Genomic DNA, 12536 nt, shown 5'->3' with positions numbered 1-12536 from the left:
GCCTGTAACTAACCATAGACATTCCTTTTGAACAAATTAAGGTTTTTAAAACATTTTACCAATTAAACAAATGCAAAGCACATATTAGTCCATATAGTAAACAGTTAACAGCACTACACGGTTTTTGCATTAAAGAATATTGGGCAGCACAGTGGCTAAGTGATTAGCACTTCTGCCTAACAGCACTAGGGTCGTCCATTTGAATCCCAACCACAGCACTACATAGTTAGTGAGGTTGAAAAAAGACATTAGTCCATCCAGTTCAACCTATGGACTACCTGCCTGGAGTTCGCATTTTCTCCCTGTGCCTAAGTGGGTTTCCTCCAGGGTACTCCGGTTTCCTCCCACACACCAAAGACATGCTGGTAGGGTAATTGGCTCCTGTCTAAATTGATCCTAGTATGTGTACGTATGAATGTGAGTTAGAGACCTTAGACTGTAAGCTCCTTGAGGGCAGGGACTGATGTGAATGTACTATATATATATATATTGCTGCATAAATTGTAAGAGCCATACAAGTACCTGTAATGAGTAAATAAAGTCCTGTTGTGCTTGTTACAAATCAAAGTGTTTCAACTAACAGTTGCAACAAGTACTGTAAGATAAGTAGTTGAAGAGGAGTTCTTTAAAAAACCCTACTTAAAGGAATCTTTAAGGCTGGCCCAAACAAACTTTTTCCCTCACTAACATGTGCAGCTGCTGGACATGCTGTATTAAACTGTATGTAGCTGAATACAAAGCCTCCTCTGGCTGAGACAGACTGATGTCACAATCTCTGACTCAGCCAATCAAAGAAAGCTTTGTAGTGATTGATAGAATACAAAGCTGCCAATGAACTGCTGAGTGCTGCTCAGACTGCTGCTATTTTGTTCCGGGTGTGAGACGGGAAGGCCTTCTCTCACATTTGGAACACAGTGCTGTATGCAGCCTTGGCTACACACCCATTGACCGCACGTTATGAGGGAAATAGCTGGCCCAAATGAACTATTTAAACTGCAAGTAAAGCTGGAGATCAGCTTTAACATTGTGCTTGACTTTGGTGAAGATTAGGTAAGGACCAGTACTAAATAAACTGGAAAAGAATGGAACAAACAGTTAAAAAGTATAGGAATTTTCAAACCTTGAGTACTCGACTGGAGATTTTCATCTGTCAGATGTTTAAAAATGGATTCTGCAGCCAGCATACCACTCTTCATTGCTGTATGAGTACCTTTAATCTTCGGTACATTCATGAACCCAGGACTGCAACCAACCAACACACCACCAGGGAATGTCAGCTTTGGCAAAGACTAGAAATAAAAAGCAGACATGTGCTTGAAAATTACAGTTTATTTTTCTCATTAGCTTTGAATGTCTTAAGTGGAAACTACAGTTTATTTTCAGAAAAGTGCCGTTTTCAATTATTATTGTACCTTTATGGCAAAGTAATTCTGAACCTGACATCTACTGGTTGTTCCAGAATTTAAATACTGTAGTCAACAAAACAGTTTTGTTAATGTTCCCTCTAGTGGTCATTTCAATGTCTGGAAAGAATTTATTGCAGTATATATTTCCCATATCGGACAATACTTTATTGTACATTTAATAAGTAGACAATAAGTGCACATACCCTTTAATGACTGCGGAGATGAAACTAAGTAAGCATTTTTGGGCATTTATGGTTTTTGGAGAGATGGACCATCATTTCTCTTTAAGAGTAAAATATGTTTGCACATTGGCAGCATACAGTTATTTATAAAGTATAACTTGCAGATTTCTGGGATCGGGGAGATGTTTTTTCCAACTAAAAAAATCAGAAATATAGGCCTGAGCTGCTTGCCCTCCAACATACAAGGAAGAGCGGAGAGGCTGCAGGAAGCCAGAAATTGTATAGTGAGGGCTCCTGCACTTTAATTAGGGAGCCGGTTATAGTTAGGCCTGATGCACACAGGGTGTCAGCTTTAGCCCCTCTGAACGCCAGAACTCCTAGCAGAGGAAAAGCTGAAAAAAAAGCATATTGCACATGCATTTAGAAGCCTCAAGTGTTTGAGTGCAATGGATTCCATTGACCAGAATAATAATGTATTCTGGCCTTTGGAACGCATTTACAGTCTACTGTTTAGGCACACTGTTTTCTGCTCTTCGGTTCCTCTCTTACAAGCACCTTTGGGGTTTTTTTTCAAACCTGTAAATCCTCCTCTCCTAATACACCTGTAAACGCCTATGTGTGCATGAATACATAGGCTTACATAGAGGTGATTTTACAGGCTGAAAAAAAAAAAATAATGCTCAAAACACTAGTAAAAGTGAGTTTGTTTTTTTTTTTAGCCCAGTAGCATGAAACTATGCATTTACTGCAGGACGTGAAACCTGAAAACAGGGCACTTTCCTGTCCTGCTACAATCAAATCGACAACCCCTCAATGCCTATCAAAACCAGTTACTTACAGTGTTTCTGCACCCTCTGTGTTTGCCAATGGAATCCACCTTCCCCAGAAAGCTGCACAAATACCAACCTTTATAAAAGTTTTTTTTGCCTCCCCTCCTCCCACCAATGGTTCCTCCACACAGGAAAGAGTGAAGTTACCTGGAATCCACCTTCATTTAGAGCTCGTGCTCCATAAGCAATTCTTGTTCCACCTTCCAGAGTAGGGGTCACACTGGGGTGATGTTTCCATCTTTGAAATTCTCTGAAGGGGTTCAAATATGGATTCTGATAATCTAGACCAACCTGAAAAAAAGTATTACACAGGACTCAAATTTTAGCAAAAGCACAATGCAAGCATTGACAGATGTAACAGACTCCTTTAATCCAGGAAAACTTTTCTAAGAGAAACATGGTGGCTGCAAATTCCCCCGTGGTCATGCCAATGCTCCGACTTCAATACTTGAAGTCATTATCTCAGGGCACAAACTTCACACTTACTTTACTGATATTTATACTTGTTCCAGGTCAGTGACTCAAGCCAGTGTCTTGAAGCCAGTGTTTGTGTAACTAGCATATTCAAAAGAAGGTCATTATTGGTATCCTCCATATCGCTTAAAGAAAGGGTTGACTTGATTGTAAATGCTCTTTTTTTTTTTGAACAACACAGGTTTATCCTTACACTTTCTATGCAATTAAAATGCACAGCATGGCCTAAACCTCCTATTTTCAGGTTCCCCTGGCTGGCACTCCTGGCTTCACCCCTCCACCAATGTCCCCCTAGAAACCTGAATTTAAATCAAAACTTAAGCACTCTTAAATTACCTTTTTAAACAGTGCATGCACAGATGCACTACCGGTCTCTTCCAGGCATTTGGGAACTGGCAGAGACCTGGCAGCGGATTCCAGTGTGTGCACATAAATGTCACCAGATTCTGGTGGATTGACACTTTAGTGTTCCACAGCATGGTAAAAAAAAAAAAAAAAAAATAAGAGACTATTTATAGCATTTGTGTAAGGGAAAGTAGGAACAAACTAATACATTTTGTTAAAGAGAGTTAAGTTCCGCTTAAGTCTGCCAATTAGAGGAGAGAGCACAGAGTTGACAGCATTAGTGAACCGACGGGTGCTTCTATCCAATCAGTCCTGACCAAGCTCTATTGCTTTGCCTTAAGTAGTGAAAAGTGAATAGTCTTGATCTAGGTGTAGTGCTTGGCTGATTAGAAAACAATGAAAAATTGTAGTTTCATTTTGATAGTTTATCTGTCTTATTGTTTGCCTCCACTTACACTTGAAGCAAACATTATATTATTCTAATGATAAACCAAGGATATGGTGTAAAATTCATTTTTGTAAATCTCTTTCGCTACAAAAGCCCCAGCTCTTTTGAACATGATTCCAAGCAAGACTTTAATTCAGATATGCCTGATCGCGTTAGAAAATTACTGTGCATATGGAAAAGGTAAAAGCACTGCATAATAAAGAATTGAAAACCTTTTTTATTTTTTTTTATTTTATCCAAACACAAAAATGTGGTTTCATCTCCATATCACTGCAAAGTCAAAGCAAGAAACCTTGACAGTGCTGCAATTGCCAATTACCTTTTGATTCAATAGCTCCTTAAAGTGGAATTCCAGGCTATTGCTTAACTGTGCTTAAAGCTGCTTACACCCTCTTCTAAATCCTATTCCAACTACTCTGTGAAAAGAAGATGCTTCTACTTACCTATTCTGAAGGTGCTCCAGTCCGGTTATGTGATCTCCTCAGCAGCCAGCTTTAGGGGAGAGCAGAGAACACCGAAAATTGGCTGGAATGCCTGGGCAGTGATGTCACCCACAGGCTTGCTATATGGCATCCATTGTCGGCTGTTCCTCCTATCCCTTGAAGCCACCAATCACATGACTTGACTGGAGTGCCCAGAGAACAGAGAAGTATAAACATCTTCCTTTCACAGCAGATTTAGGCATTAGCCTGGAATTCCACTTTATTATAGATTTGACTATACCAGTGTATTCTACCTGCTGCAAATACCCCTAGCCAGTTATAATTTGCTAACACTTCAGAATGTGTGAGTTAAACTGGATAGGGATGTCCCTGAGATTTCAATGTTCAGGTATAATATATAATGTATAGAGCCTGCAAACAAATTAAAAATACAGTGTTTTTAGACAAAATACTACAAGCCTGGTTTTTTTTTTTTTAAAGGAAAATAAGCATGCCTACCACAAACCCAAGTGCAACAAGTGGTTCCCCCTCGTTCAGATGATAAAGGAATGATCCGCCATATGTGTGTCTGTCCAAAGGCCAGCCCACTGTGTGTTCAACAAGACCAGGTTGCCATTTCTTCTCATCAATAATCCACAGCTGAACATCACAAGAAAACACTCAGATTAGCATTGGATATTTCTTTTAAGAATTCTTGATTATTAAACTCTTATTGCACAGCTACAGTATGTCTGCACCTCACTTGCCATAAATGTGTATTGTAAAGTTAAAAGGGAAGTGAGGGAATGTAAAAAAAAACAAACATCCATACTCATCTAATGCTGCAGCTGTCCCCCGCCAGCTCTACACTGAGACTTGAGCGATCAAAGACAGCCGATTGCTCAAAAGTGATGGTCAGTCACCAATTTTGTTCTCTGCCCCTTCAGCGCTCACTGAAGGGGGAAGGGTGTGGGAGCTTAGGCTCTTTGCAGTGCACTGGGAGGATGAGCCAGCTGCCAGTCAGGCATCTGGGCTGATCCTGACATTGTCGTGATCCCTGCAGAGCCTGCACTGGCTCTGTGACATCAGCCGACAGTGAACTTGAGCCCACTGTTGCCCGAATCTGGGTCACAGGAGTACACCCACATACTTATAAATACATAAATATTGCTGCGCCAAGTAAAAATTTATAAAAATTGTGCATATTCAGAATAAACAATATTAAACTTATTAAAAGCAAATCAATGCAGATAATAGGTGCAATAAAGTGCAAAAAAGTCCCAATATCAGTAATCAGGTGAATATAAAACTCAAGAATCAGTGAATAAATAACTAAAAATCAATTCAGACAGATCTTAATCTTCATCTGTGTTCTGTAATTAAAGTGCCACAGTGCTCCACACATGTGCTCCTGGTGACTGGTGCCAAACAGTGGCGTAGCGTGGGTTGTCAGCGCCCGGGGCAAGGTAAGTAATTTGCGCCCTCTACACAAATCTACTAGACCACTACACTGACCTAGCTGATCACTAAACAGACCTACCTTATTCCTACACTGACCTACCTGATTACTATACTGACAATTACACAAAATGAAATGAATAGGCTGCCTTCATGCAGAACACAGGTAGCAATGTTATAAAGCTAGCCTCATATCCTTCACATCACAATACTGTCATTACAATAGTGTTCTCAGTCCCCCCTGCACATCAAAACCCCCCCCTTCACATTACTGTCATCACCCCCCCCCTTTACATTCCTATCCTTATGCCCCTTTATATCATGCCCCTCCTCCTTCACATTTCTGTCCTCAGCCCCCTCTGCATTCCTGTCCTTAGCCCCCTTTATATAACCTCCCTTCCGCCTTTACATTCCTGTCCTCGCCCCCACTCCTTTACATTCCTGTCCTCATCCCCAGTACCCCTTTACATTCCTGTCCTCATCCCCAGTACCCCTTTACATTCCTGTCCTCACCACCCGCCCACCCCTTTACATTCCTGTCCCCCACTACCCCTTTACATTCCTGTCCCCCACTACCCCTTTACATTCCTGTCCCCCACTACCCCTTTACATTCCTGACCCCCACTACCCCTTTACATTCCTGACCCCCACTACCCCTTTACATTCCTGTTCCCAACTACCCCTTTACATTCCTGACCCCCAACTACCCCTTTACATTCCTGACCCCCACTACCCCTTAACATTCCTGTCCCCCACTGCCCCTTTACATTCCTGTCCCCCACTGCCCCTTTACATTCCTGTCCCCCACTGCCCCTTTACATTCCTGTCCCCCACTGCCCCTTTACATTCCTGTCCCCAACTACCCCTTTACATTCCTGTCCTCATCCCCAGTACCCCTTTACATTCCTGTCCTCACCACCCCTTTACATTCCTGTCCTCATCCCCTCACCCCTTTACATTCCTGTCCTCACCCCTCCCCACCCCTTTACATTCCTGTCCTCACCCCAGTACCCCTTTACATTCCTGTCCTCACCCCACTACCCCTTTACATTCCTGACCCCCCACTACCCCTTTACATTCCTGACCCCCCACTACCCCTTTACATTCCTGACCCCCCACTACCCCTTTACATTCCTGACCCCCCACTACCCCTTTACATTCCTGTCCTCAGCTTTACCCCATCTTCAGATTCCTGTCCTCAGCCCTCCCCCCCATCCCCCATCTTCAGATTCCTGTCCTCAGCCCACCCCCCATCCCCCATCTTCAGATTCCAGTCTTCAGCCCACCCCCCCATCCCCCATTTTAAGATTCCTGTCGTCAGCCCTCCCCCACATCCCCCATCTTCAGATTCCTGTCCTCAGCTCCCCCCCATCCTCAGCTCCCTGTCCTCATCTCCACCTTCACAGCACCCTCAGCTTCCTCCACAATCCACATTACTCACAGAGGGGACAGCAGTGGAGTGGACAGCGCCGCATGGATGGCAGCAAGCATGAAGCTGACATCAGAAGCAGGACAGCTCTGGAAGGAGGGCGGGATCTGCACAACTTTTCCAGGTAATCAGCTTGTGATTGGTTGCTAGCAACCAATCACATGCGAGTTAACTTAAAGTCCCGCCCTCCATTCCGGAGCTGTACTGGCTTTAATATCAGCCTCCTGCCTCCCAAGTCCCGCCATCCATGCAGGGGCTTGTTCAGGATGGCTGAGCAGGCTCCTAAATGGCAGCATGACACTGCGCCCCCCCAGATTTTGCGCCCGGTGCGGCTCTCCCCCCCAGCACCCCCCACGCTACGCCACTGGTGCCAAGATAGCAGCTCACCTCAAGGATAGACTTAGTTTAGATCAGCAGCCTTTTTGCTCCACTCCTTCCACTTTAACTGCCCTCCGAGTGCGATGGAAATCACAGCAGGACTCAGCAGAATAATAAAGGGGAGATAGGATCTAATGCTCTCAGTTTTAAATGCTTTTATTGAGAAATCATACAGACAAATGAACTCACATTCTTTTGCACTTAAGCAGTGGGGGCTGGAAACGGCAGACAGATCGTGGTAACAGGACTTCCTGGGAACAGACGTGCTGTGAGTAGGCTAGGAGCCTACTCACAGCACGTCTGTTCCCAGGAAGTCCTGGTTTGACGGACCCAGTGCTCCATAAATCAATCACAGTGCTCCATAAATCATAACTACTGGTGTATATTGCCTCCTCCAGGAGTAGGACTAGGCAGAACAACTGGCTATGCCCATGGGCTGTCCTCAGCTTGGTATATAACCCCCCTCTGCGTGCTCTGTAATCAGTTTAGTAGAAAGCAGTATTAGAAGTATCAGAACTCCATAGAGGGGTAGGTGCTGTGTCCGTCGATGAATTCAGAGAAATTGATTTTACGGTAAGTACAAAAATCCCATTTTCTCTTTCGTTCCTCGAAGGACACAGTGCTCCATAAATCAGAACTACTGGGATATCCAAAAGCAGTGACAAAAGCAAAATGAGGGGTGGGGAAAATAACCCAAGGCTAAACATAAGAGCGCTTAACCAGGACATATGAGCACCATCTGAAAAATAAAAGTTTAAAGAAAAACACCCCTCAAGAGGAATCAGACCCTCTTAAAGAGCAGCCTGCAAAACTTTGTAGCCAAAAGAAGCATCCGCAGATGTCAAAGTATCTACCTTAATAGAATTTTGTGAAGGTATGCACCGATGACCAAGTGGCCGCCTTTCAAACTTGCAATATCGATGCCCGATGACGGAAGGCCCAAGAAGCACTCAGCGCTCAAGTACAATGCGCCGTGACATGGAAAGGTGGAACCTGACCTTTAATGGAATAGGCCTGAGTTACCGTCTGTCTGATCCATCTGGAGATGGTAGCCGAAGCAGCGGCCAGCTCTTTTCTTGGTTCGTCCGTAACAAAAAGTGAGTGACCTCCAAAAAGATTTAGTAGCTGCCAGATACACCCGCATCACACGAACCACATCCAAGGTATGCAAAGCAAATTCCTTGGGATGAGTCGGCTTAGGACAGAAGGAGGGCAACACAATGTCCTCATTCAAATGGGAGTCTGAGACAACTTTGGGCAGGAATGATGGACAGGGACGAAGAACCACTTTATCCCTATGGACCACTAAATAGGGACTGCGACAGGATTGATACCCTGCAGGTCAAGGTAATGGCCACCAACAATGTCACCTTTCTGGGAAAACAGACAAGGGAATCTCCCGAATATTTTCAAATGGAGGTTTCTGGAGAACCAAAAGTACTACATTTAAATCCCATTGCGGCAAGAGACACCGTACAGGTGGAGCCACATGTCAAACCCCCTGAATGAAGGTATCAACTAAAGAGTGCGTGGCTAGGGGTTGCTGAAAGACGATTGCCAGGGCAGACACCTGGCCCTTGATGGTACTCAAGGCCAACTTCTGATCAACGCCCTGTTGAAGAAAGGTTAAGATCCGAGCCACAGAAAAGGATCAAGGATGAGCGCCAATCAACTCACACCAAGAAATGTACGCTTCCATGTACGATGGTATATCTTGCTGGAAGAGGACTTCCTCACCTTCACCATACTAGGGATCACTGATCCAGACAGAATTCTATCCCTCAGTACCTAGCTTTTAATAGCTAAGGCATTAAAACCAGCGACTGTAAAGCAGGATGGTAGATCAGCCCTTGGGACAACTGGTCTTCTCTGAGAGGAAGCCCACAAAGGAAGTTTTTTGACCACCAGACTGGAAGATCCTCGCCCTTTAATCCTCCCAGTAATTGCGGAAGAAGCCTGAATCGAGGATGATACTGGCCTTATTGTGGCCCTTGGACGCCTGCGGCGTCTGCCAGAGGAACCTGTGATCTCGCCACGAACCTCGGTATCCTCCTGTGGAGCTGAACCTGCTCAAGAAGCTGCATGTAGGACTGTGCAAAAAGAACTGTCTTGAAGGTGGATACCACCAGACTCAGAACTTGTATGCAAAATAGGAAAGAGAACTATCTGTATGACAACAGCCGGTAAATCACGGCCTGTGGTTTCTAAAGTTTGTCCAGAGGAAGGACCACCCTGGTCAAAATTAGAATCAGACCTAGGTAAATCAGATCCCCGGACAGGGAAAAGGGGGGGGGGGGGGAGGGCTTAGGTAGTTCAGACATTACCTGAACCTTTGCAGGGATTAAATCTGCACAAGGAGACTCAGGACCTGAAAAGGACAAGCTTTGTCCCCCTTTCTGGGTAACACCAAAATAATCATTTAGTGGAACCCTTTGATGCTCATGAAGGAGGTCCACGAGGCCTGAAACCAGCGAAGATGTCCCCTCACCCCAATAATGGGTGAGGGCAGACCTTCATGCTGAACGGGTCTTTTCTGCGGGTACGGAGAAGCTAGCTCTAGGCTTACCAGACAAAAAGATGCTTGGAACCTTCTGGTGAAGATTTGAAAGATCTATTTCCCTTATTCTCTGTCCTAAAAGCCTAAAAATAATTTTTTATGTGCTGAGCAGGGGGCCCCAATCTGCGACGAGGCTCCTACCCTTTCCTATCTTATCGCAGGAAGGCTCTCCCCCTCCGTGATACCCTTAATGTGATGTCATCCAAGGTAGCCCCAAACAGGCGATCGCCTTGAAAGGGCAGATCAATGAGAGCTTTCTTAGAGGCTTGGTCTGCAGACCAATTCTTAAGCCACAGCACACGCCTAATCACCACCACTGAAACAGAAATTTTGGACAGCACAGGAGCTGTATCCAAAGCTGCATCACAAATAAACTGCAGCCCATGGACCAACTGGTCCCCTAAATCAACATAAGCAGCAGGGACCTGCTCACCCCCCAGGCCCTAGCACAAAAGCTTGGCCCATTCAGTTAGGGGCTGAGACACCAGGGCTGAGGCAAAGACTGGCCGCAATGTCGAACCAGCCATAGTAAACATACTGCATGCCACAGCCTCCGCTTTCCTCCGCTGTCAAAATAAGGCACATAAGGAAACACCTTTGGAGTGCGAGATGACTTATGCTTACCAAACGACACAGCCACGTCTGTTGCTACATCAGCTGCATCCTCCATTTTGAAAGGCTCACACACTGCAGTGATAAGTGCGTCTACCAGCACTTTTTAATTCACTGCTGCAACCATGGAGGAATCATCCTCACTATCGGATGGAACTGGGGGTGTTAAATTAAGGCCCCCTGGATGGGCTGCGTCCACGGCGGCCTCAGAATTAGAGGAGACAGACTGAGCAGGGAAAGGCAGGGGACACTTCCTCCTGGGCCTTTGCCCACACGCCACTTCCACCCGGGACACTAAGGACTGTAGAACCACCATCAGTGCAACCATAGGAAGCTTGGGTTCCGAGGGATCTGCCACCTCCATGAGGGGGAGATGTAACCCTGAGGCTCCATAAGGAAAGGAAGTACAAAACAATTTTTTGGCACCACTAAAGGATCCCAAGGCTCAGGGTACCTATCAGTAGAGAGAGATAACAGGGACCCCCAAGAACTCACCCTACCTATCAGAGGAGCGCCGAAAATTTGGACCCAGCATCACCATGAATGCCATCCCTGTTAATATGTCCTGGGCACAGAAAGAGGAAACTGAGGAGGAAGGGGAGGAGCTTCGGCATCCCAAGCGTCTCCCGGACTAAGGGAAAATGGCCCCCGTGACATCGGGCTACACAAATATGGCTGCCAAACGGAGACCAGCCAGACTAAGGGAAAATGGCTGCCATCAGCTACAGCATTCTGCCAGGATCTTCCCTGTGCGCTCTGCGACGTTGCACTCTCTGCAAGGGGACCTCCTCCTGAAGGTAGGAAATGCGTAAGTGGAGACTCCGCTGTGCACTCTGCACTGGTCTCTGCACTGGGACCCCCTGCACTCTACCCACACTGCAAACAGTGGGGCATGCACCTAGGGGTCTCCTACACTGGGGCTCCTCCAGACTACCAGGGCAGGACACACTATCCCAGGATCCTTACAGAGTGGGGATAGCGGGGGGGGGAGACCCCAGGGATCTCCGCTGCATTCTCTGCCCTGGGACCCCCACCAGACATAGTGAAATAGGGGAGCTGTCAGCCAAGGGACTGCTGCGACTCAGACCCAAGCCCGGTCATATGAGAAGGAGCACCATCTTGATAAGGTTTATGCGGCCCATTACCCCAATCGGCAACTTGGCCCAAGTGCGTAATTTTGTTCTAATCAAAGAAAACAGAGGCTGTATATTAAAAATATAATCAGGTGGGAATTTGGTAATCTGAACCAAGGTATTTAATGCAGCTCACTCTCTGTAATGGCATAGTTACATGGGAAGGTGGAGACGGGAAGCTATCAATTGGAAGTACCTGGGATTTATCCCAATTGATCTTAAGACCAGAAAAAAAAAAAACAAATTCCTCTATCAAAGTAAGGGCCGTTGTCAGAGAAGATTCAGGATCCGCTAAGTACAGCAACGTGTCGTCCCCGTACATACGGATCTTTTCCATCAGCGCACCCCTGCATACCCCAACGACTGCTGGGTGTGTATCGCCAGAGGTTCAACCACCAGCGCATAAAGCAAGGGGGACAGGGGGCACCCTTGTCGAGTCCCTCTGGTAAGAGGAAACCATTCTGACACCCACCCATTAGCCATCTCCCTGGCCACTGGAGTCTGATATAAGCTGCACCCATTCAAGAAAATTGGGTCAAAACCCGTATCTACCCAGGCAGGTCCACAGATAGCCCCACTCTATAGAGTCAAACGCTTTAGCCGTATCTAAATTTACAACCACCCTAGTGCCCAGATTGTCGTGTTGCGCTTGAATATTCATGAATAACCATTGCAAATTGAAAGTATTCTTGCCAGGCACGAAACCTGCCTGGTCAGCGTGGTTTAGTGAGAGAATCATCTGGTTGAATCTGTTGGACAAATGTTTGGCTAAAATTTTAATATCTACTTGTAGGAGAGAAATAGGGCAATATGATTCAGGCTTACTAGGATCCTTTCCAGGTTTGGGGAGTAAAACTATCAA

At 45.6% G+C, this 12536-nt stretch overlaps 1 protein-coding gene across 1 annotated transcript in view; it reads right to left on the bottom strand.

The window, feature by feature from the left end:
- The window catches only part of ETFDH (electron transfer flavoprotein dehydrogenase), an 81700-nt gene that overhangs the window by 20282 nt on the left and 48882 nt on the right, over nucleotides 1-12536 (bottom strand). The window contains exons 8-10 of the mRNA XM_082270637.1: nucleotides 4627-4767; nucleotides 2566-2709; nucleotides 1121-1289 (exon numbers count right to left, since the gene is read on the bottom strand). Of these exons, the coding sequence (XP_082126763.1) occupies nucleotides 1121-1289; nucleotides 2566-2709; nucleotides 4627-4767 (454 nt within the window). The remainder of the gene's footprint in view (nucleotides 1-1120; nucleotides 1290-2565; nucleotides 2710-4626; nucleotides 4768-12536) is intronic.

This window comes from Pelophylax lessonae, assembly GCF_965119305.1.
Source record: "Pelophylax lessonae genome assembly, chromosome: 1".
Classification (NCBI taxonomy): Eukaryota; Metazoa; Chordata; class Amphibia; order Anura; family Ranidae; genus Pelophylax; species Pelophylax lessonae.
Note: the sequence above shows the minus strand (reverse complement) of the source record. Positions and strands in the feature narration are given on the sequence as shown.